Below are 26,905 nucleotides of genomic sequence, written 5' to 3'. Positions count from 1 at the left end.
CAAATTCATTGAACGATGTCTGTGCATATGCCACAGGGTACAGGTATTCATCTTCTATTTTCCTCAGAATGAGTAAAACGCAGCTGGGTTTCCTTGACTAAAACAGAAATCAAGTTTAGTGGGTGTATGTTACTGTTATTCATTGTATAAAGGATATAAGGCTGGCGTATGCCTTAATTGGTACTGCTAACCATGGAACTAAATCCTCAGGTTAGACATGCAAATTGAATTAAAATCTGCATCCAATTACTATATTATTTCTTTGTCAAAAAGCTTTGACCTGGTAGTTGCAGTTACCTTACATAATTAAAACTTCAACACTACTTAAAACGTTCAGAAGGATGGTTAGGAACATTCCTGTGAGCTTGAGTCAGTTCTGCTTAAGGACTTTGGCTTGAAAGGAGGTGTTGGAAGGGGTTTGAAGCTTTTGGGAGTGTTGCCGTTCTTCCTGTCTATCCTGTTCCTGTTCAGTACCTAAGTAAGGAGTTTTATTTGTTCTGAGTTGTCAGTTTGACCTTGTCTTGAAGCACAACACTGAAATAAGCAGAATAAAAGAAGGGGGGGAAAAGTGCTTTCCTGCAGTTGACTTCATTCTGCTTTTCTCATTTCTGCATTTAATTTTGAACTTCCATTTCATGACACATTCCTATTATTCTCACTCTTATTAAAGTTTAACATCATAGATTATTTTCAGGATGCAAAAATTACCAATATACTCTTGACTTTCATCCAGTGTATTTCAAGGTTCAAGAACAAGTTGAAAATCACACCTAGTTCAGAGTATTGTTAGATTGTTTTTCAGCTTTTTGCTAGACATTTTATTTTTCTGTTTTTTTCCTATCATTGTTCTATGTTGTTTCCTTCTTTGTTAAATAGCAGAAAGTGATAATGAGAAGTTACCTTAAAAGCTACAGGCTGGTGTGGTTTAACACCTTACATTCTAATTGTTCTTTTGGTTTTGTGGCTTATATCACAGGAGTGAACTGATATAACCTTTAAATAAGTTGAAAGATTAAGTCCTTAATTGTATTCCTGATGTGTTGCAGAAGGATAGAATGTGCTACTCAGATATTTGAAAAAAAGAATTCAATTCTAGTTTTGCATTTATAAATTAATTGTCCTGGGGAAAAACAAAACCAAGAAACTGTCCCCTTTGAGTCACAGAAACTGTCAGTGCAGTTCTGGATAAATTGTTTCAAAATGAGATCTGTTCCTACATTTTGTGTAATTAATGTTGATTTATATTTCTCTATTAATTTTAATCGATCATTTATATGCTTCTGTTGAATGAACCATATCATAACTGTGCAAGAATGGAAGAAAGAGAAATAAGGGACAGATGTATCTTTCAAGTGGTATTTTTGTTCTGAGGGGAGATAAATATCAGAAGGGAAACATACTGTGCAACCACTTTCTAAAGGTAATCGCTCTAAATAATTTGATAATGCAAATGTTTTAACTGCTTAGTCAAAGTGGAACAGATTATTACCATCCTCAGTAGTGGTAGATAATGGTAGATAGTGGTAGATCTTGAAGCTTTTAAAGATGATATTATACTGGACAGTGCACTTCTGCTAGTATCTTACAGTCCTCTCTGTAGTATTTAAAGTTTCTTGATGCAAAAGAACTACATCAACGGGATAAAAAAAAACCTAAGCCAAAATCCAGAGCAGTAAACCCATGGACATTAGAGGATTAGGAACACCGTCTTCTGGAATAGCTGCCACTAGAGGAAAAATAAATAAATAATAAATATTAATTGACAATAAATAATAAATATTAATTGGCAAACACTTGAGTGTATACTGTTGCATTAAAGGGTAAAGAAGTCTGGCAGAAAATAAATCCCCTTGCATTCCAGCTTGTCCTCAGATATCAGAGGGGCTGGGGGCAGCTAAGCTTAGATTCTGAGTGATGCCCAATTCAATGCTGTAAGTCTGGTCGCGTTCAATATATATTGAACTACCACGATTACGGATGCACAAATAGTGCAATGTACTTTCAATCTAGTCTCATTCAATGAACTATCATGGCCCGACTTAAGAAGTTTGGTTGCGTTCAATGAACTATCACGGCTAGATTTTAATGAACAGTACAGTTTATTAAAAGCGACAGAAGTGCAGGTTCTTTTGGATTGCCGGTGATAAATACACTGTCTGCAAAGCATGTGCAAGTACCAAGAGTATGAATAATACAGTTGACTACAAACACATTAAATTATGGAAACACTCTAGAGAATTCTAAGTTTCCCAGGGAAGCACTCGGTATAACCAAGGGTTCGAATCTTACCCAATAGGCGTCCCTATGGGGGGGAAGAGAGGTTCAGCCCGTCAACTGATCCCAGAAGTCAGCAATGTCCTCCTGACTTGTCTATGATGGTATCTTCCCTAGCATTCCTCCTCTCTTATGCCCTTTGGTACTATTTTCTTATTTTTAGGTGGAGCTTGAGTGACTCTAGTCATACATACCTTTATTATGATTGGTATAAAATCTCCTTGCTTTTCTTTTAAAGGTATATGCTAGAGAAAATTCAGAGCATGTGCTCAGTGAGGGGTGGTCGCACCTTGAAGCTGGGTAGCCTTTGGGATGGAGGTGTGTTTTGATATTATAATGAGATTATAATGAGCAAAGTTCACCCAGAGGACATGATTTTGTGTGTCACTACTCCAGAACTGGGCACTTATGATATAAATCAGAAGTAGGGCAATAGCATAGACAGGACCTCATTGTTTCATCTCCTTGCTTCAGTGGATTCGATGCAGGGACCTTCCTTTCTTGTTCCAGTAGCTCCAGTTCCCTATCCCCACGGTGGTATCTCAGAGCCTGGCCACGGTCCTTCCACTCCGCTCCACCCTCCGTGTTGTTTCTCTTAGAGTCAGCATACCAAGCTCCCTTGGTGTTGCTAACATCTAAGGCTGCAGGTTGTGTTGCTTAGGGAATTATTATGGAACAGCATTCCACTCTGGAGGTTTACCTTCCCTTTATAGGGGGACATATCAATAAGTCACCTCCAGCAATTATCCCACATATCCTGAGGCCAAAATATGTGAGATGCTATGAGGTGCCAGGCAGTCTCAGACACCCTGAGTCAATTTATGGAGGCTCTGTAGAGTCCTGGTTTAGAAAGTTTGTCTTCAATTTACCTGAAATACTGATGAGAACAGAAATTTCCTCTGAGATAAGACAACTTCTCTTTAACCTATGCGAATGCCAAACAAAGCAACTGTTTTCCTGTTGTCTAAGAATCTCTGAAGTCACAGAGGAAATACAAAGCCTTTACAAGAACTTTAGGCCAGATGGAAGTGGACCTAAGTATCCATCTCTTGGTAAAGACTGGAAGTCTACACTTCCACATACTTTTCACACTTAACAGCTTTGGTAAAGTTCTGGAATGAAACACTCGACTACGTTTTTCAGTAATTGCATGTGTCTTGACTGTGATATGGAGTACCTCACTGCAAATAATAAGCCTTGCTCTGAATCACTTTGACTTATAGTATTACGGAGTTCGTGTGAGGAGAGGGTGAAATGAGATGACATTTTGGAATTGTTATAGGAAATCATGACTGATCTGTGGAGTTGAATTCCCATACAGGGGTGAGAAAACATAGACAATTCTCTGAATTTGGTATATAATTTTCTCTAGGTGTCAGATTTTTAATATCCAGCTCAGAGAGAAGGTGGCATAAAAACACATCAAGCACTGGAACTGGACACAGTACTCCAGATGTGGCCTCACCAGTAATGAGTAAAGCTAATCTCTGCTTAGTTTGCATAATTTAGGTTAAAAAAAAAATGGAATAGGGCAGAAAATATCTGGAGTAATTTCAACAGAGACGAAAGAAAACCTGACGAGTACCAATCATTAATTATTCACATCTGTGTTTAAAAATTAAAAAATGAAATAAAAGGGTGAAGGAAGGAAATCCTTTAGGGTTACCTGTTTTGCTTTTGATATTAAAAACTGCCATTCTGTAACTGTACATACAAGATACTCTGTTACAGCAAACAGTCTGATGTTACAAAAAACTCCTTACAAACCTCTTTCCATGTAAGAAAAAAGGTATATTAATTTTCTCATCTGTGTGATTTTAATTAAAAACTTGCTGTGTTAGAACAGCCTTTTAATTTATTTTAATTTAATTTATTTTAATTAATTTTCTTCATAGTTATCCACAGGTATATGATTTTTAAAGTACAGAAAGGAAAAGTACAAGGATTGCACTTCAGAAATGCAATAATGATATGGATGGTTGGATAAATATATTTAATTGCAGTGTATGTCATTAAAAATCATCATTTGCAGGAGTCACTTTTGGTATCATAACATTGCCATTTATTCAGGCTAGATAAATAATGTATATGTTAGTTGATTTGGTAAATTGTAGTCATACAGTATTTTTAATGCTGACAGCATCTCATGGTGCTTTTACAGTGACAGTCATTTAGATGCTTGTGCACAGCTTTTTTCCTTTCTGCAGTGCTGAAGAAGGGTCACTGATTCCCCAGTGAAGTAACTCAAAACCTTTCTCATTAGTGAAAAATAGCTGCTAAATTCCTTGGCAAGATCAGTTAACGTTACTGACTGTTTTAATGTTTCAAGTGGTTTTATGGCCAAACTGTTGAACTGTCACCTGCTACTTGAGTTTTCAGACTTCAGACAGACTTTGCTGAAATGGTGTGAATACCAGAGGGGAAAACCACCAGACTCTCAGAAGTACTAGAAAGCAAAAAAACCCTTAGTGTGAATGTGGTGACGGTGGTTTTGGTTATTTTTCTTGTAAAAGACAAGGTACCTCACTGGAAGAGTGCGTGAAACAGGTTTTCTCTACTCTGTAAGGAGACTGGGAAGAATGCAAACAAACATCTTGGTGCTTTAGAAATTTATATTTGGTTTTCAATAACCATATTTTGCAGTTCAATAGTAGAAAATGTAGGGCACATGGCACACATTTATTTCAGCTTTCCTGGTTTAGCTATTGTGTTGTTTACGCAGTTCATTCAGATAGAGATTCTGTAGCTACTCTAAAGGGTAGGTATTTAGATTCTCTCTTTTCTAATGATTTAGCACCTCAGTGAAACAATGCCACATGTTCTTGTGTTTTCCCTATTTTAGTATTTTTCTTGTTTGGCTGGACTATTTAAAAAATGAGAAAAAATTAAACAAATACAATTCGGTGTAGCCTCATCTGCCATAATATTGTGCATAATGAATTGCTTTTGCATGAGTGACTGGAGGGCAAAAATAGCCCAACAGTTTATAACCATTTATTTGTAAATAACAAAAATATAGAAGCAAAAATCAGTCTTGAAATTCTGAGCGATTTCATGTTACATGCCTCTCTGTCCAGTGGCAGCTATCTGTGGCACCCCTCATCCTTTTGACTGCAGGGAAAGATACTGTGCTTCAGTGCTGGGTACTTCCCCAATCCAAGCAATGAATAATGAACAGATTCTTTAAAACCCAGACAACAGAGCAAGAAAGAACACAAAGGAGATGTGGTGTCCATTTTCCCCAAAGAGAAGGAAAAAATCCACAAATATCCAAATAATACCACATGATATTTCAAGCTGTGAGGAGGAAAAAATCAAGAATTGGCCAAGTCTGAATTTCTTATTGTGTAAGCTCCCATATTGGTCACAGAGCCTATGGGAAATACTTGCTGGTAACAGTAAGCGACATTGTTGGTGAGACAAATTCACAGCTACAGAGTGACTGGAGACCATGGAAGAAATGTGTTTCTAGGTACATGGTCATTCTGTGATACTATGGATATTGCAACCAACTTTTTTTCAACCTGCCTCTAGCCTTGACAGATCTGACCACACTACTAGATTTTGGAAGGTGACTCATGTATAGCAATACTTCAGTGACCTTGCGTGAGGGATTCTTATTACACTGAGATCTTTGCTAGTGTTACTAGGTCCCACTGGTCTTTTAAGGATGAAATTTGAATATGCTGAGAATGCTGAATGTTAAGCATACACTATGATAGAAATACTGTGGAAAAATGAATTCATATATTCTTTTAGTTTTAATTTTCATATTTCCAGTAGACATAACATCAAGAAACGAGCTTAATTCTGTGTTACCCTTTCTACTGCATAAATTCTGTTACTGAAATAAACATTTATCATAGTTCATTTATTCAGTAATTTTAGCATTTTTTTTCTTTCAGTAACTTCTGGTGAAACTGTTGCTGTGGATACACAAACCAGGGTAACCAAGGAAACCCCCACCTTCAAACCAGAAATGCCATCTTCTGTGCTTTTGGAGGTTCCAGCCTTGGCTGACTTCAATAAAGCATGGGCAGAACTCACTGACTGGCTTTCTCGACTGGATCGAGAGATAAAATCTCAGAGAGTGATAGTAGGTGATCTTGATGATATCAACGACATGATCATCAAACAAAAGGTATGAGAAACACTGATTTTTCAAGTTGAAAGCCTCATGATCTTTATTCTGTATTAAATCATTTCAACAAGGAACACAGGAAAGAGGATAGGCTGCAGTACATGTAGTTATTACTTAAGCTACTTTATCCCATAAACACAATTATTGGATTAAATATTAAGGTAATTAATTGAGGGGAAAAAAGAGTATTTAATAATTTATCTGGTATTTAAGGCAGATCTCTCTACCTTTCTATCACTTGTGCTGAATGTGTCGTAAAAATATGCAAGCCAATGGCTGAAATATAAACCTCATGAGAAAGAAAGAATTGCATAGTAAGCTCCAGGTTGCCAGGAGGAAAGATACCCTGTTTCATACCTTTTCTTATGTTGCTTCTGTAATAACTTTCTGAGAGGCTTATATCCTGCTGCTGTTGGGTTATGAAAAGCTCCTCAATCATCTTAAAGACAAGAACAGCTCATTAATGCAAGTGTTTTCTCAGCAAAACTGCATCAGTGTTACTTATCTTTGAAAACATAGAAAAAAATATGGAAATATATGTACAAGGAAAAAAAAAGGCTAAACTTTAACTTTAGCTACTCAGTAGCAATAAAAGTAATTTGGTATTATACAGCTTGAAAGTAATTACCTGCCTTCTAGATTTAACATTGCTCAATATAAAAGATTTGGCTTGCCTGTGCAAAACTTTTCAGTGTTAAATTTCCATTCAGTTCAGTTCTAAACTGAGTTTAGTACTCTCTGTTATAAGATTCTCTTCCACTTCCTCCTCCTCATAAAAAAATCTGATTTATTGTAAGGAAGATATTGACATTCTTTCTCTTTGCTTACAGTAGACAGAGAAGGAGAAACAATGAACACATTTTGCCTAGTATCTGTACTGAGCAGTTTTATAAGAACATGTATATTACAATATGCAGATGTCTCATAGGATTCCTTCTGCTTGTTTTCTTATATTTCCCTTTTTTTCCAGTGGTTTAAATTTTCTATTTTTGAGACTTTGGGTTTGCTTTACCTTCTAGATTAGTAAAATATTTGTTTCATCTTGATTAATGATCACAATATTTATTGTGTAGAATTGTATAGTGGTTTATTAATTAAAATATCTTTAAAATGGCATGGGTATATTTTAATAATAATTGTTAGTTGCAGTATCACCTACACAGGATACTAGATTAAAATAGCTGTTTTGTCATTTGAAAAGGTTGAGGGCAAAAGGAGACTTATTTGCACATTATATTTTCATCTTTTTCAGAATAATTTTGTTTTTAAAATTCTATATTGTCAAATGTTTGGTTCATAATTATATGGTTTTCTTACTTAGGCCTCATTTTAGCATATTATTCTGGCAGGCAAGATCCACAGCTTGCTTCCTTCTGCACATCTCCTTTACTTAAATACGAGATCAAATTATTAACTCTTGAGAATTTCAATTAATGTTATACATGTTTTAAAATGAACTGCTTTATATCAGCATTTCATCTTAACTCAAGGCTAAAATATCTTAGCTTGTTAAGCCAGCACTATTGCAGTCTTCCTCTCATTTCAGTTCCTGGCTGGGTAGCCCTGTTGCTTTTTTTGATACCATGCTGTGTTGGTAACAAAACCAGCAGGAAAACTCTTTTTTGTTGTGCTTACCTCTCTAATTGGCTGTGCAACAGAATGTGACATTTAATATATTCTCTGATGAAATGGAAGAATCAATGTCTAAATATAGACTGCAGTTCTGTTAACTGGCTCCCTCTACTCTAACGGTCATCTTAATATCACTTAATACATGGAAATGAATGTTAGGAAATTTTGATTCTGCTCCTAAATCTATCACTGGATTATTAGGTGAGATTAGCAGACAGAATTTGCAAAACTGACAAAGAATTTTAGGTTTCTCAGAAAACCCCCTGCTTTCTAATGTGTAGAGTGTCGGCAGCAGTATGTGAGCTAATGAAGTTGGACATGTCGCTACTTGGCTATTCTGAAAAATCAGGCCAAATATGATCTAAGTTGGAAATCCAAAAGTAGTTCTTGCCTCCCAGATCTGTATATTCTCTAAAAGATCATAGTCATACCTCTCCTGTGGTTGTGATTTGAAAGTCATTGAAAGTTACAGTATTGCATTGTGCTCTATTTGGAGAGTTTCTTGCACCTCTAGAGGCATCTCAGTAAGATTTAATAGGAGTTCCATCTTAGTAGATTGACCTTTTTTTTTTTTTTAAATCAGTTTTTTGACTTCAGGTGTAACATACCATCTTAACACAGCTGACTACTTCCCTTATAAAAATTCATCATTATAAAGATACATGCTCCATGACCTCTGTTTTACTATAACACATCTCTAGTTGCTCACCCAGAATTTAGAACACTTAAAACTGGTAGTCCTGTTGGCGTGCTACCAAGCTCTTACTGGTTTGGGGTTTTGTTTCCATTTCATATTTCTTTCAAAACAGAGTGTCACATTTCTCATAAGAAACTGAAATGTCAAAGCAAACATTTTAAAAGCAAAGAAATCCCATGTCCTAGCAATGTATGTAACAGGACATTTTCCAAATCACCCAGGTAAAAACAAGTGACCTTAGGTTGTCCTTTCTTTCATAGCAGCATGTAATGTTGTTGAAGCTAAGTCTCTGAGGGCATTTAGGTTAAGTTCATTTCAATCTGATTGTGTCACAAGATCATAGCCACAAACTCTGCTATATTTTTCCTCCATAAAACTTTAAGACGTCGTTAGCCCCCATTCGAACTTTGCTTGGAGGTGATCATAGTGAATTGGTACTCTTGTGTGAATAGCATGTACAAAGGTTAATTATGGAACAAAACAAAACAAAATAGAGAACTATTCTAAAAAAGGCTTGTTTTAGTGGCAGCTCCCTATAATGAAAGAAACAATACAACTTAAATTCTCCTAAGTGGTGCACATACTATGTAGTAAAAGGAGCATACGAAAGAGTAGCATAATGGCTGTTCATTTCAAACACCTATAGTTAATTGTTCTGTCAAATAAGTGGTGTACATTTCTTTCAAGCAAATGCATTACATGTTTCAGTCATCTATGATTGTATATATCTTGTTAAATTCTGTATCATTAAACTAAAAGACACTAAAAAGTGTGTAGTAAAGAAATTTAATATTAGCATTAGTGTCATCCATATTTTCATTAGAGGAAAATTATTCTATTTTCCTTATCTGCTTGAAGACTGATGTTTTGCAGGATTTGATCCTCAGAAAATGTAGGGCAGGCTGACAAGAGACTCATGTTGTTTCTTTAGACAACCTTCATCTGCAAATAAAGTTCACGGGAAGTACTGAGAATATATGATATATAATATGCCAAGATGTAAGTAGGTGAGGGACGTGACAGAATACAGTTTACACCGTTGCTTCACTTCAGTGTCCTTACTTCAAAACAATCAAGATGTTTTATATTTGAAGGTGAGGTGGGGATTCTTCATCAAAGAGAAAATTCCGGACAGAGGAACAGGATGATAAACTACATTTTGCTACATTACGGAAAAATGGAAACCTCTTCTTACCTAAGATGCCAACAAGCTTTTAGTCAGAAACTCTGCTTTGGCATCATTGTATTTTGAGGAAGGTTTGCAGCAGGAATAGATTTCTGCTAAAAGCAGTGAACCATGGAGGCTGTGCAAAGCTTGAAGATAATTAACAATACCATTCAAAGAGATCAAATGTTATAATCTCCTTAAATTTTGAATTCTGTCCATGGATTTTGCCAAGGCATGCTGTCTATCCAAACCTTTTGTAACATATGTTATTGAAAACATGGCTTTCAGTTGTACTGGATGAACACAGATTTTACTTAGTAAAAAGTATTATAATAATAAGTAATATTTCTAATGAAATTGACTACAAAAAATTTTCAGTGCCTGCTTTTACTCTCTGGTTCTAAGAGTATAGGTTGAGTCTGTACTGTTAGGTGCAGTGGAGGGCATTAATCTGAAAAAAGTGTTTTTGCAGAATGAGACCTACAGCCAACCTAGTTACTGAGACTTTTAAGCAAAGGAGAGTAAAAGATACTTTTAGGTAACGATTTGTGTCACCCTAAAGTAGTCATCCAAAAAGAGTCAGATAATTTATTTCTACTCAATTAATTTGTCACTGTTCAAAAAGTAGGTTTGATCTTCTGTCAGGTAGAAAAGTAAACAAACTTGGAATGAAGAGATTGTTTTCACTATTAATTACTGAATTGATTTTTCAATAGCTAAGGATCTTGTGCAGCTGATGATAGTAGAATAACTGTTAAGGAAAAATGTTTATAAACCGTGCAATTAACAGACTTCAGATGAAAGAGTGGGCTTAACTGACATTCCCCTTTGAGGATTTTTTACCTATCCTTTCCTGTGGTTGCATACCATGCATTTTACTATACAACTTTATAATTATACATGCATTTTCATATGCAGCCTTACAATTAATATTCTGAGAGATCAGAAGAATAGGAAGTTTTCTGTCCAAACTGTTTTCCAACATAAATTTTTGTGGAAATAAAAATATAGTTTTCCAAATTTATATCCTGTTCTTACAGAAGCCACTGTAATTGCCAATTAAAATTTGTAGTTCTGTATGAACAGGGTATGAATCAGTGTACTCTAAATAGGCCCATGTTGAATGAAAACTTGTAGTGACAGCCATAGACATTTGTGTCTGTCCATATAGTTTGTATCAGAAGCGTAAGCTATAGGTAAGGTGAAGTCCTCAACCTTTTGGATAGTGTACTTCAAGTTCTACAGAGGTGTGAAGAGGTTTCATATTAGTGACATACACATGAAAAGGCCCACGTAGCACCTCTTCAGATAATGTACTGTTGAAGAACATCATAGAAGAGTTTACACTTGGAGCTGAATGTTTTCGACTTTAGTGTTCTGATGTGCTTAAAGGGAAGAGTTCGCTAGTCCAGAATCTAAGTATGATGCCAGTAAGTTGGGAGCTGACATCCAGACTTTCAGAATCAATCTTCACGAGCATATCTGTCCCATCCCTCTTTCCGTGCTGTCATGCTGCTTTGAGGGCTATTTTTCAAAGCTTTGCATTCTCTAGGAGCTTCTATTTCCATAGGAACACACAGCTGCAGACATTCCCTGGGGCACTGTTAGACCAGGATCAACTGGCTCCCAAAGCAGGGCTGGAGCTGAAACCGATTCTGCAGCACGTTGGGGGGTTCATTGGCATTTTTGTGCACCTCCTCTGATAGCAGAACCCTACATATGACTTTATGGCTTAAATGGTGTGCAAAACCTCCTTTACCTCTATGAGTTTCCCCATAGGATATATTTGCTCAGGAGACTACTATCATTATTTAATGTATATTTCAGAGTGTTATTGTTGTTCTATTTAACATGGGATATCTAGCAGAATTCTTGTTTTATACTCTGTCGTGGTGTTAGATGTTTAAAATTAATTCTACTTCATGAGAAGTAATGGAAGGCTGGTTTCAGTTTTTGAAGTGAATAAAAAAAACTAATAAATGAACAGATTTCTAAATCTATTGGAAAAAGTTAGAACTACAAAGTTTGTATGCTGAAAGATTTTAGCTTTTTTACAGAGTAGAGGAAAATGAAAAAATGTCTGTCAGTCTTTAGCTTATTCTTAAAGGTTAGAAAATGCAGCAAGATGCTCTAGAGGGCCTGAAAATCTGAGTCTTTAAAGGGAACGGGGAGGAAAAAAAGAAAAAAAATTCTATTAATCTGAAAATTGGACCTCAACGGATATAGAATATATGTCAGGAGACTCTTTTTTTTGATACTTTGTTGCACATAAAGACAGCTGATATTTTAAAATAGCTTGGCCAGCTCATTACAGTATGTTAGAGAGTATATTTGTTCTCTGCAACAATAAAAAAAGCTGTCTAAACACTGTCTTTTGGAGAGTGATTAACAGCCATTTCCTTATTTCTCTATAATGTTAATCACTAGGAAGTGCATAAAAAATTTTACCTCTAAGGATCTGATTCTAAACTCATTGAAGTAAAAGAGATACTTTCATCATTTTTCAATTAGTTTTCAGGCAGGCTGTAAATCATCATCCAGACAAAAAATAATACTACAGTTGTGCCTAAAGATAACTTTCCTCTGTTTGCTTTTATTGGCTTATTGTGAAATAATTTGATTATTTTTTTCCAATTCCTGCCAAACAAGCTTCCGGGAAAAGATAAATTATCCTGATCAGTGCAATTGGCATCCTGTTAGGTTCAGCAGGGAAAGGACAGGAGTGTAAGAAAGCATTTTCATTTGCATTTATATGTTGAGTATTAGAAGTATGCACTTTTCACTAGGATTGCATTTTTCAATAGCAAATATTTTTTTCTGTATTTCTAATTCTGACCTATCTTACAAGTATAAATGACCTATTCCATTGACACTGGACCTTACCTGATCTACTCTTTTATCCAAATCAATCTTTTCATTGTGTGTGTCTGCATTCCACTAGTATTTGCAGCTTGGGAGACCTGCTGCATTGGGCCCTCTACAAACATACCATGGGTACGAAAAGACTGGTTAAAGTTATGTGCTGTCCACAGTGTGCACCATGGAGAAATTCTGCTGCGCTAGGAAGCATAAAAACTGCTTAAACCTTCGTGAGTTCTGTGTGTACCCAGGCAGACAAGAAAAAAAAAAAGCCTAACTAGATGGTGGGCTGCATTGAAGAAGACCCTAGCCAGCATGTTGAGGGAAATGATCATTTCCCTCTAACCAACATCTGTGAGACCACATCTGGAGTTCTGTGTCTAGTTTTGGGCTTCCCAGTGTGCAGGAAAGACATGGAGGGAGTTCAGTGCAGGGCCACCAAGGTGGTCGGGGGCTGGATCGCTTGTTATATGAGGAGACACTGAGAGCTGGGCTTGCACAGCCTGGGAGAGAGCTCAGGAGGGACCTTATCTCTGCCTACAGCCACCAGATGGGAGGCTGTATGGAAGGCAGGGCCAGACTCTTCTCAAAGGTGAACAGAAAAAAGATGAGAGGCACCAGACACGTGCTGCAGCAAAGGGAATTCTGATGAGATATTAGGAGAAAAAAATGTTCGTGGTGAGCATAATGAAACATTGGAACAGGCTGTCCAGAGATGTTGTGGATTCTCCATCCTTGGAGATATTCAACACAAAACTGGACAGGGCCCTCTGTGACCTGATGTGACTCTGAGTTTGGCCCCATTTGAGCAGTAGATTGGGCAAGATGATCTCCAAAGTTCCCTTCCAACCTAAATTATTCTGTGATTATATATGAATGCTATTCTCAAATAACAAGATTCTGTGTTGTGTATCTTGTCAATGAGACACACTTTAAAGGAAGAAAAACATGGCTTTATGCCACCTTTGCACCTCTCCCACCTCAGCTGTGATTTGCTCTAAGAGCTGGAGCAGTCCTGAGAAAATTTCAACAAATTATTTAGTTCTAATAGTAATGAGGATCTGTTAGGACAGTTACACAAGTTTTAAAGGGCTGTATTTTAGTATCCATATTAATATGCATTATGAGCAGTAGTAACGAGAAAATTGTGGGAAATATAAAGGCAGCTTGTTTCTAAATAATGATGCAATGTATAAAATTCTAATCTGGTTGTAATCATAAAATGCAAATTAATAGGGAGAACAATTGTATATTTGCTCATTTTATGTGTGAGGAGATGGAGCTCCTCTTAGAGAAATAAGTTTTCCTCTGTAAGAAAATAAAAACATCAAATCCCAGCAGAGCTTCCTAATGAAGCTGATCTTGAAATACATTTTTTTTATGTGGAAAAGAAAATGTTCCCAGAATTTTAACTAAAAAAATCCACTGTCTTGAAACGTGCCCTATTGGTTTCTCAATGTGCCAAGGGTACTCTAATACTTCTATAAACACTGCTTAATAATAATATAGACTCAAGGATTTGCTAGCAGATGGACAATTCCTTCTTGAGGCAGAGCAGCCAGCAGTGTCATTATTGTCCTTTTTCATTAAGGGATTGTTTAAAAAAATGTCACTACCTTTTTTAAGCTGTGGAATATGTCAGATAACTAGTTTCTAGTGACTTAGATCTATTGCAGTAAGCCAAATTCTTGGAATTCCTTTTTCTCTTTTCCCAGTAGAATACTATAATAATTTTTTGCACTTGGGAAACCTCTTATGGAGAGTTCTCTGTTGATTTACATGGATATATTGTTTTGTAACACTCATGTGAAGTAATCAAAACTACTCAAATAAGTAGTTGACTCAAATGTAAGCAGGAGGCAGCCATCTAACTCACTAAAGCTCCTGTGAAATATTTACATTTTATGCTATGTAGAGCTGCTTAAGAGTGAAAGGTAAAATTTATAACACCCTAAGAGAGCCATAAAGGCATATTTGTTTTCAAGGGCACAGGGGTCTTCAATATTTTTCTTCGTTCCCTAACCATTATACACGTTTATTTCTTCATGTGACCCACCACTAGGCATGCACAATCACTGGATTTAAGATGAATAAACAGTAAGTTCCTGTGGTTCTGGAGAGGGATAGAAGTAATGGGAGAGAGAATTGCATGGCTTGGGAAGCTGGTATTATGGGGGATCGAGGAGAGGGGGACCCTGTGCTCTGAATTTGCCTGGTCTGCACTTGCTTGCCACACCTTCTTCTTCACCTTTGTGGAACATGGCCAGTCTGTTTTCTGCTGCCTGGAGTCCCCTTCAGCCCATCTCTTCTTCAATATTCTTCAATATTCTTCTCCTTTTGTTTCTACTAAACTGAATTTTGCATGCAGAGGATGAGGACAGAATGTCTGATTTTGCCTAACATCTCTAACAGTGGTTGTCCTTTGTTAACAATGAACAACATGTTGAACACTAGATTCTAGTGTTTCTAGATTTTCTTTCACTAGGCAGGGAGGGTGGTGGGAGGAGGTTGTTTGTTTATTTTTTTGTGTTGTTTTTTATAAAAACTATCCCTCCTTCACTACTGCAAAAATAAAATCTCAAACATTCATACTACCAGACAACAAATTTACAATGTAAATAGGCAGAATATTAACTTTCAGGTTACTATGCACTGCAGTGAAATCCTAGAAAATGTTGAGTATACATTGAGCTTGAAATACGAAAGTAATCCTATTAAAAGCAATAAGAATGTATGTTTTCCTCAGGAAAGACATTAAAGTATTTTTCTGAATCGAACCAGAGAATTCAGCTCTTCACACAATCAAGTGCTGAAGGAGGACTTAATTAAAAGAAAACTGGTTTTGTAGTGAACGTGGGCCATTTCACATTACTCAAACCTCTCATCTGTCTCTGTTGCTAGCTGATACAATAAGTAAGGTTACAAATCAATTCCCAGAACTGTATTCTGCTGCTTTTGTGGACCATTGCTCTTATTGAGCTAAAAGATCCATTTAACTTATCACTATGGCACTCCTAATGTTCACATGCTTTCTGCTTATATGAAAGATTTTGTCCAGCCAAATGTGAGTTCCATACACAGAGGTTTAGTCACCTCCGCCAGCCCACAACTTTCTTTTTCATGTTTCTCGACTTGTCAAATTCTCCACCTGAATTGTTATACATGGAATTCATGCTGGGGTTCATGCAGTTCAAATATTGCAACTATCTACTCTGTTTGCTCAAGAAAAGTTTTCCTGTTAGCCACTAATATGCAAGTAACTCAGTTGCTGCAGTTATGTGCTGCTCACAGAAGTACAGCTTAAGAAAAGATAATGCTTATCCATCTTTTTTTGAGGGATTATTGTAAATCCTCTAATCAGAAATAGTTGATAAAAGGTAGGAAGACCATTCAGGGTGACAAAATATGAGCTAAACTGATGCACTGAACCAGAAAAATACATAAAGTTTACTGTTTATTTCTGTGTGCTTAAATAACTGGGCAAGAGCAGGGTATAACTATCCCAAATGTGCAGTGCTGATTTGTTAATGATTACTGATATTAAGCTTTTTGCTGATGTCAAATCTTAAAAATAGATCATAAATTTGTAATAAATGCTCTTTGATCCAGACTATTACAGTGCAATAATAATCTTGGGTAGATTTCCTTTAAAAAAGTAATTCATTGAAGTGGAAGTTAGGTAATAGAATCAACACTGGAAAGATGCTGGAAAGCAAGAGGATTGAGAGTTGTAGTTGTTCAGCATATCGCACATCTGGTCTTGCTTGTTGATAACAGGAATGTGGAAATTGTTTAAGAAGAGAAAATAAGGAATAATAAATAAAAACAAGTCTAGGTCTAACAAAATATCAAAGCAGAACAATCGATATCATTTAAATAATCATAACTGATTTCTAGACAGGCACATTTTTTCTATATAAGCATAAAGAGTTAAAAAAATATAGATCACATTTGAGGTTTTTGTAGCTGTATGTATATACACTCTGATTTATTACTGAGGAGACCATAACTGCCTAAAATTCAAGTATTCTAACCTGATTAACAACTTGACCAAGACTCATTTAACTTATCTCCAAATTCAGTAGAAAGAAATTGGCACATCTGTGGTTTTGTCTGCCTGATTCTGAAGTGGATGTCTACAATACGTAGGGCAAATTTCTTCCTGGGATGGCTTCTTTCTCTCAATATATGCCTGGTGACAAGCTCAGGTATAGATCCCTACCTACACTTGGTCTGATGCATCCCTACCTTTCTAGTGGGGCAGCTTTCTACCGGAAAATATCCGTTTGATGGAGCCAGCACATTCCATGGGGAATGCAGTGACTCTGTGATTGCCCCCAGTCAGATTCCTGGCATAACCCTGCAAACCAAGCAGGTTTCCTGTAATGTGCAACAGCCAGTTCCCATCATTCATTAGCATAAATAAGTCCCTGGATAGCCAGCCCACAGGCAGTGATGTTAGACCACAGACAGCTATGTTACTCGTTTGGGACACTGGAAAACTGCCTGATTTCTCTCTCTCTCACCTACCTGTCTCTTTTGTCACCCCTGAATACCATAGCTCCAAGTTCTAGTTTAATTTGGGTGTTGTATTAAAAAAAAAAAAGACCACACCACAAACCCCCAAAACAAAATGACAGAAAAATCATGTTCTAATATTAGAAGTAGTAAAGTGAAAACCTGTATTTTTGTGTTCGAAGTGGCTCGTTTTTGCTGTTTTAACAGAACAGTTTGACATTGTTTCTCTGGAAAAAATAAGATCAGCACTTATTTCTAATTAGAGTAGAAGCTGGTTTTAATATTTTTTGAAAAAATAGTTCTGAGGTAACACAAAGATCCTGTTTTATTTCACTTTCCTATTCAGAGAAATATTTGTTGTATTTTTTGACCAAGAAGCAAGGAAGAAGGTAATAGAAAGAAATAATAATCAGAAGGTGAATTTAAGCATTTCTCTGTTTGTGGGGAAGAATTATGTCTTTTGGGCTATTGTGAGTTACCAGAGATGTCTTACTGCGTATGTCACAGAATCTTTTATTCAAACAGACAGTTCTGAAGGTGGCATGGTGTGGCACTAGATCTCAGAGTAAATGTCCAACCTTTTGACATATGTTTGACCATATGAATGTTTTCCTCTGTGGTATTTTATCAGTGTGTCTTAAATTCCTACTGTGCATCGTGATCAGCACCAACAGCATTTTCAACTGTTCTTATAAGTCCTTCTACCTCTTCATATGTGGCCCATATGGCATAATATTTCCGTGATGAAAACTGGTATATTTGGCACATTCTTATAGTGACATTCAGATGTGAGATTCAGCTCTGACAAAGTGATTGTGTTTTGCAAAGAAACAACAGTGCATCAGAACCCATAAAAGTTATTAGCTCGTTTGCTGGTAGTGTGGTTTTGGGTGGGGCTTTTTTTTTCCCCCCAAACCTGTCATTAAAGCATGTGATAAAGAACAAGCATATAGATGCTAGGGAATCAACTGATATCTGTGGGTGCTGGATGATAACTTTGAGACCTTAGCATCAACGTGCTGTGAGTCAGTTAATAAAATCAACTGTCTCAGCCATTTGTATGTTGCAAATATTCCGTGACTAATTTAGAGGAAATAAAATTAGTAAATTCAGTACTAATTTACCAAAGAGGATCTCTCACGCAAATTGGTGCAAGTCAGGGGGAAGTGCTTTGGAGGCAGCAGAAGCTGGACTGGGGATGAGCACAGCCGACTGGCCCTTCCGAGCAGTGACTGTAAGGTGTATCGTACCGTGTTGGACCTGATGTTACAAACTCAAAAATAGCACTTCTGCTAAACTGTTAGTTCCAGAGCTATACACACCTGCAATAATAAACCACAACAGATATTGCTGATGGGATCGATTTAGAGACAGAAAGGTTTGCAGGAAAAGAATGAGAGGGGTTTTGTGCATTTAAATTATAATACTGGTAAGGTGTGTGTGGATGGAAGAAGTTGCATATTTATAAGTGGTTTCAATCAGGACTTTCATCATTGTTCTGAGTTGGGGGAAGAAGGTCCATATTGATGAAGTGCAAAAACACAGTGAAGGAGAAAGATTTGTAAGACAGAAATGCTCTTGTTTTTTATCTAGATTAGTTTATGCAAATTTGATGTCAGTAAATTTCCCTCCCCCCCTTCCCCTTCTTCCTCCTAGACTGCAGAAGTTTTTAGGTCAGACATCACTCGCCTTCTGAGAACAATATCTAACAAGTGTCTTTCTTTTAAACTTTCTAATGCTGAGATTAAGGAAAATCTTGCATGTTGAAACTTCTATTCATTCATGTTGGTTCATTTTGTGTATTAGTTTCTATTTTTTATTAAATTATTTTCCAATATTTCTTGTCAAGCTGAGAATTCATATATTTTGTTTAATTATGAGTATTTGTGTATGAATTTAATCATTTTGTATGTCTCTAATTATTAGAATGATTTATACATAAACCAGAATTGTCAGTGGAATCCAAGGAAATTGTGCACGTGACTTCTAATTTCCTTGGGTGCTCATTACCCAATTCCTTTGAAATTCTTTCATTAGACTATCTTAAAATCACAAATCTTAATTAAAATAACAGGACAGCCTTTGGAGACCTCTTAGTGTAGAATACAAAGCATAATTTTTTTTATTCTGAGAAAATTGGGGGTTTTTCACTGTAGTTTTCACAGAAAACATATTCTCTTGACTTCATGTTTCACTGTGTGCCTGTATCTGAAGTGCATGGGCTATATGATCATTGTTAGGTTTTCCTGTAGGATTAATGTTCAGGGATGCTATTTAGTAATATATAGGATAAATGATTCTTCAGCCTATTTTGAATGATGGATAAATAGCCATTTAGGTTATCATTTTCAACTTTCTCTCCTTCTAATGCCGTTGCATAATGAGAATTTTTCACTGTAATTATCGTTTCCAGCACAAAACCCATATAAATAGCAGATTATTTTTTTTAGTACTATCTCGGAAGGAAAAAGAATGAACAGCAGGGCTCATTTTCAGTTCCCTGTACATCAAAAGAATTGTAATGGATTGTTAAAAATAATGTGAAAACAAGCACTTTTTCACAATACTCAACAGAAAATGATGATCTTTTCCCTTTAATGTTTTGCTGCATGATTCTTCTCCTTGGAGACATTCTAACTTCATTTCAGTCTGTCTCTGTGTTTTTTTTTTTTCTTCTCTTTTCCAAACTTATTTGAATTTTCCTGTGAGGGATACACTGTGAGGAAGGTGACTTAGCGTAGAGAATTCCAGTTTCTGTAAGAGTTGTCCGTGGCATACAGTTGCTGAGCAGCGCCCTGCTGTTTGTCTGCTAGTATTCTGGTTAGGGAAGGAAAAAGAAAAAAATGTAATTGGGGAGAGATTTACTGAAATAATTTAGGAATAACTGCTAAGCAGCATAAAGGTTAAATGTTAGAACTAGTTTTTAGTTCTTATTTTATGGTTTGCACTGAAGTAAAGTAAGCTCAGATAGTAAAAGATGGGAATAACTACACTGCATTTTCTCAGAGCAATTTCTTTCTATTATGTTTGATAAGAAATTATTTTTTTTAAAGACTTCTAGGTGAAGCCAAGTGTCCATATCAAAGTGGAAAACTACTTTTAATGAGAAATTCAGTGAGAAATACAAGTTTTAATGGACACAGTCACAATTCTGTCCCCTCTAATGACAGCCTTCCAGGAAAGTAACCTGTTACAAGTAGTTTCTGAAATACTACAGTGTACTTTTTAATATTTCTTAATATTCAGTTCTCTCTCTCAATTAAATTATTTCATTGGTCTTAAATAGCTTTTAAAAATGCAGGCATTTGTGTACATCTGTCTATCTGTGTTTTGATGAGGAAATCTAGGATATGTGTGGAAAGTGATCCAGGTTAAAAACTACAACTTTCTCAGTACAGTAACTTAATGTTTAAACTTCACTTTCTTAGTTTGGTATGGTTTAATGCAAGCAACTCTGTCACTTAAAAACATGACACAACCCCCCCCCCCCCCCCCAACATTATTTAAAATGAAGCTCTCCATGGTAGAAATCTAGTTAAATTTACACTCCTATCCTTGCAGTTATGGGAGAGAAGGGAGTCACATTTTGAAGCATATTAACTGAATTTCATTTTACAATTCAGAGAAAACTCAGTATTTTGGAATTTTTTGTGAAAACAGAAATTTTTTTGGTTTATTTCATTATTTTGATAAGGGAATGGAAGAGGCAAGACCAAAAGAGAAATAAATAGGGTATATATGAAGATGGTGTGTGCCCAGCATTTACAGGACAAGGGCGGGGGAAAGGTGTTCCCAGACATTTGTGGTCTGCTTTTACAGATTGTATGTTTCTGACCATAATATGTACAAAAGGGAAACAAAATGTATTCATTCAGAACATCCTTGAAATTTTGCTGGCTTACATACCCCCTTTCTCTGAAAAAGTAGAATTATAATAGCTAACAAATCATACATTTAATTTTATCACCTGAATGCAGAGATTTTTATTATCCTCTTCACCCTGTCCGTGGTATTCTCATTTACCTTTGATACTTGTCAGTTTTGGTCACCCACATACTATGGAGGTCTGCTGCATCAGTTCGTAGGGAAGAAGCTTGTAAACTGGGCAGGGCAGGGAGCTTATCTTCATATCTCTTTACAAATTATTTAGACACTGCTGATTCTATTGAAGAAAGCCCCCAACACACTTTACTTGTTTTGATCGTATTTCAGCTGCAATACAAATTCCTGGCATATCTCACTGAGCAATGACAAAATCATTTGTAATTCTTATTCTTAGACACAAAATTGGGGCAGATCGTAACAGAAGTGATTGTACGTTTCTTGCTACTGAAATGTTAGACATGTTATCTCGGATTTCCAAGCCATTTAACCATTTGGCCATCAAAGAACAGACCGTTATCTGTTTTGGCATTAATCTACTTCCAACGGCTACTTTGGAGCACAGTTTCAAAATGACAACAAACATGCACAATGCATTATAATTATGCCCCTTTCAGGAATAAGAACTGCAGAAGGATTTCGTGGCCTTAAGTCTCGTGTCTTTGCTTCTGTGGGAACTAAAAATATCCTTTTTAAAGTTTGGTTATAAGGTATGTTTCCCAAAGTATTGCATGGGGTTCTCCAGATTTTTTTTAAGTGAAGATAAAATGCAAAATCATATGTATGCATAATATCAGGGGAACGCTCAGTGTAAATTCAATCAAGAATGAAATGGTATTACATGCAAACACCTCCTGGGCTTGTGCAGAGGTAATGGAGCATAGGAAATAGATAAAGTGACAGCCAAGAGAGGAAGAAGATATGTGACTTTCCTTACAACTTTGTTTAATAAAGCTCTCAACATACATTGTGGATATAAGGTGTTGTTTTGTCTCCGTCCAAATCATCTTAGTTTTTATTCCATGCATTTTGTAGACTGTAATTTGGTGATAATGGCTTCTTTGCACAGTTCAGCAGTGATGAACAGGAATAACAAGTCAGTTAATAAGAGGATGTGCATGTCTTTCCCTGTACAGAGCTCTTTATTTGAGTAGGTCAGGAAGAAAGTCATATTTTGCTTCTAAGAAACGTCACTAAGGATGCAGTATTGAATATTTAGGGAGAATAAATATGAAAAGGCTGATTTAAAAGCAGCCTGTGTAAGAACCGGGTGAAAAGACTTACTTTAGCTTATTACTAGTTTGAAACATGCTTTATGAAATCTGTAATTCTTGAAGTTTGTCTTGTGCATTATCATTAGATTCAGTCATTTTGATCTGTGTCGTGATCTTCCAAGCCGTGCTGCCCGAGTGAGGAGCAGATTTGGATTGTGCTGCCTGAGAAGGGCTGCAGCTGCACCATGATTCAAGGAGTTAGGATGTGGTCTCTGTTCTCCCCTTGCTCCAGTTGGGAGCAATCTGTTCAGGCACAGAGAAGTTATGCCCTTTCACTCCCTAGAGGGAGACGCGGTTGTATTCTCAGATGAACCGTTCGTGTTGCCTCAACCTTGTCAACTTTTTCAGGCTTTTTCATTTCAATGGAAAATTGTGATGACTAAATAATTGGAATACGATGCAGACATGGAAGGCATTTTAATATGGGTCGTGTTTACTAATTTTTTTTATTCCTTGATTTAGATAAAAAGTCAAGTGTTCGGAGACTCTTCTTCGCAGCAGCTAGAAAAGATACTATGTATTAGTGACATAACCAATATATTATGCCAACATAGTAACAAATCAAGCCCTTTTCCTATTTACTACTGAAAGAGGATCTATTTATAACACTACAGATTTCCCTATAATTTAGAAAAAAATGAAACATCTTGCATAGGATTTAGCATTAATTTGGATGAGGACAACATTGCTCTTAACAAGGATTTTTGGTCTCACATAACTCTGTATTTGCCAGAGATCTCTCAGCGTTTCAGGTTACAGAACTGGCATTTTGTAGACCTACAACAAATAAAAGAATAACTAGGTTTATAAATAGGACTAAAATTGGGTCTCACCACACTTGAGAGCAATAAGAAATGCCTTACTGGGTCAAACCAGCACCGTGTCTAGCCCAGCAAGGTGTCTCTGGTGGTGACATTAGGACAGGCCGGGCAGGGAGAAGGTACGAGCCTGGCTGCTTTCTGCAGACCATTCCCCTCAGTGCCCCCACCCCTAGGTTCCATAGCTGTGGATTGGGTACATCGGGAGACCCATTACTGCCTATTCCTTGTAGCATCTACTTTTCAGCCTATTGTTCGTGAAGTTGTCTAATCCCTCTCTGAAACTGCTGATTCTCTTGGCCCTCACAACCTCCTGTGGCAGCAAGCTCTAGATACTTACTACCTTCTATGAAAAGAAATAATTTATCTGTTCTCAACCAGTTTCCATTACAAGAATGTAGCACACTCCAAGCCACTCTTTTCTGTCTTTCAACAAAATACACGTTCAGAGATAACCTTTCTTTTTATGTAATGTTGCCAAGTTTCTTAAAACTCTTTTCTGAGGGTCTTTATAAAAAATACTTTATATATGTATGTATCCTACCCGAACCAAATCATCCTTCTCTGCGCGTTTGTTGACTTCTTTAAAGAAGCCCAGTACTCCCTTTAACAAAAAGCTACGGCAGCTCTTTCCAAGCAAATGACACATGTTGTTAATTTTATTCCTCAGAGTGGTTTTTCCAGCTTCTGCCATATGGGGAAGGCAGGCATATAGACCAGCAGTTGCCAGGATCTGGGAGCCCAGTTTCAGAATCACAATGCTGGAGCAGTGTGATTCAAGCCTCGCATTACGGTCACATCTCCTGCCATCACAGCCTCTCTGATCTCCCTCTTCATAGGCAGTTCGTGTTACTCCTGATTACAGACTCATCATATTCTTCAGACCTGGAATATAAATTCTGGGTTAATTATTGACATTCGATAATTAATCTGATTTTATTTTTAAGTACTTTTTAATATGTAATAGTATCCCAACACCCACACAGCCTTTCTTTCTGTATACTTTGCATCCATATATTACAGTGCACACCTAACTACCATTCTGCCACCAGACTTCTGAGCAACCTAGTGTCAGTTAAAGTAAAACAAGCTCCTTATATCTTAGCTAAGAAATTGAGGCCAGCAGTTTTCAGTAGAACTAAAAATAGAGAAAAGGAAGTGCTACCCTGCCATTTTGCACTGTCATTCTGTAAAAAATATCATACTACAAGAAATTACAATGACAAAGAGAGGCCAATTTCAATAGCAGTAAGCTAACTCAGGGGAATAAATCGTTTAGTAAGTGGTGTTATTATTATAGTGAGTCAGTCTGCAGGTACTGTTTCTCATTCTTCCTTTTTTTTGTTTTTCTCTATTGTTATCAAGTAATCAAAATAAAAGTTGAAAATATAGTAGCTATAGGAAACACACATGATCATGTTTCTAAGCAAACCAACATTTAAAGTTCTGTGAAAAAATGACGCTGTAACTTAGCATAGGGCTCTATCTTATTCTCTATGCTGTTTTTTATAGAGTTATTTTTTTCACAAAGGAATGATAGGTATAATAAATAGGGCTTGAAGGAGATTTGAAAGGCTGTGCAGTCCAGATTTTTGCCTCAGGCAGGATCAACTAGACTTAAATAATTTCTGACCAATTTCTGTCTAACCTGCTCTTTAAGTCAAGGGTTGGGTTTTTTTTGTAGCTTTGCAGAAGTTTTTTTTCCCCACTGCTTTGCAATCCTTGCAGATCAAAAGATGTTTGTCTCCAACCTTAATATCCCCTGCTGCAATTTAAGCTAATTATGTCACAACAATGGAAATTGAGAACAGTTTACTCTCTCTCAGCAATAACCTCATATATTTGAAGGCTGATACTTCAGTTCAATCTTCTCTAGACTAAACAAATCCTGCTTTTTAAAATTTCTATCCTTGTTTCTAGACTTCTGACCATCTGTCCAGTCATTTGCAACTCATTCCTATGTTAATCCGTTTTATTTAGCTAGTTATTTTAGTGCTTTGCAGTTATTGAATTGAATACTCAGTTTTTCTGAGATCATTTTGAATTGTGTTTCTCTTCTCAAGTACTTGCTGCTGGTTGGGTTTTGCATCATTGTGAATGTAAAAAATCTACCCTCTATTCTATCAGCCAAGCAATTAATGAAAATAGTGATAAATCTGTATGTAGCTTCACTTGATATTGCCTTCCCATATAGTGCCTTCAAGTTATGTTTTCTCATCAGTTTAATTTCCATTTAAATCAAAATTTCCCAGCTTGATTGTGGTAAAATCACATGGACAGTATCAGAAGCCTTGCTTAAGGGTGTCAGACACAACCTCTACCTGTTGTCCCCTGTTGGTAACTCTTACAGCTCTGGATGAAAGGAAATTCAGTTGACTGGTTATTATTTACTCTTGATAAATGGTTGGCTGCTACTTTTTTTTCCCCTACTCACAGATTGTTTAATCATATGTTCTAGAACTGAGCTCAAAATAATTCACCTAAAATTTCCTGGGTAGTCTTCTATCCCTCTTTCAAAAGTGAACTGTATTCATCCATTGCAGGTTCTCAAATGTAACTATGAATCCCTATGAGATTGCTTGAGCAAGTTCCCAAGTATTATAGCTGAAATTCATGACTTGTCACATCACAATTGATATTGAGCTGGATAAGAACGGTGTCATACCAATAACAAAATTAGCGTTGTTTGTTTATTGTCTTTCACACAGAGACCTTCTGCCTTGAAGCTATTAGCATAAGGATTAGTGCTAGAGCAAACCTCTTTTCAGACTATCACTTCAAAAGTTTCAGTGACTGTTTTGTTCTATTTGGGAAGATTGTTGTGGCAAAATAAGATTACAAACTTTAGAGCATCTGCAAATATAATCTCCATCTTGTATAATGTTGCAGAAGAGAAATGAGCGGTAGGTTTGAAGCTCTTGTTGCCAATAGGGGGATAATAAACACAGTGGATAATAGTACAAGAAGCTATTTAGGCTCTATGTGATGGGTTGTATTCCTTATCTGAATATTGTCTACTATTTCATATTACCAGTATATATATGTGTGTGTACATATACGCTCTTCCCCCCCCCCCCATCCCCCTAGTAGAAGATGTAGTGAAGACCAAGAACAAAAAAAATCATGAGGTAGCTAGAAGGATTGGTGAGAGCAAGTTCTGAGCAATAGCCTGGCTAAGCAGCAACTTCAGGGTTGGAATAGTGAACAAATATTGGAAAATATCCTTCCAATAGGAATAGTAGGAAATATGTGCAAGTTTAAATTATGGACAGTTAGTGCAGGTATCCTCAGGTTGGTGCATGAAGTTGATCCAAATTTGCTGTGCTTTAAAAAAAAAAATCATATGGAATATGCAACAATGAAGACTTGGCTCTGACCTCTTTCTCTCTCGTGCACACGCATACATACGCAGCTGTTAGTAGTGCTGCAATACTGTGGAGGTGCCTTGATTACAGATAGGCTCACTGCAGGTGTTTTAAATGAGATAAAGCTGGGGAGCAGATGCAGGAACAGGTAAGTGGTTCTGCATTCAGCCAGTTGAGACTCATCAGGTCTCATTAACTCAGGCTGTTCCTGAAAGGCTCTGTACTGCTGAGCTGGCCTCAGAAATTACACAACTGTGTTCACACAGCGCGCTGTGTG

The 26,905-nt window shown here is 36.6% G+C and overlaps 1 protein-coding gene across 21 annotated transcripts in view; it reads left to right on the top strand.

The window, feature by feature from the left end:
- Positions 1-26,905, top strand: part of DMD (dystrophin) — a 1,308,223-nt gene that overhangs the window by 946,779 nt on the left and 334,539 nt on the right. For all 21 annotated transcript variants that reach the window (XM_069784897.1, XM_069784898.1, XM_069784912.1 and 18 more), the window contains one exon: positions 6,180-6,415. In XM_069784897.1, the coding sequence (XP_069640998.1) occupies positions 6,180-6,415 (236 nt within the window). The remainder of the gene's footprint in view (positions 1-6,179; positions 6,416-26,905) is intronic.

This window comes from Haliaeetus albicilla, chromosome 6, assembly GCF_947461875.1.
Source record: "Haliaeetus albicilla chromosome 6, bHalAlb1.1, whole genome shotgun sequence".
Taxonomy (NCBI): domain Eukaryota; kingdom Metazoa; phylum Chordata; class Aves; order Accipitriformes; family Accipitridae; genus Haliaeetus; species Haliaeetus albicilla.
This window is presented reverse-complemented; position numbering and strand designations above follow the sequence as displayed.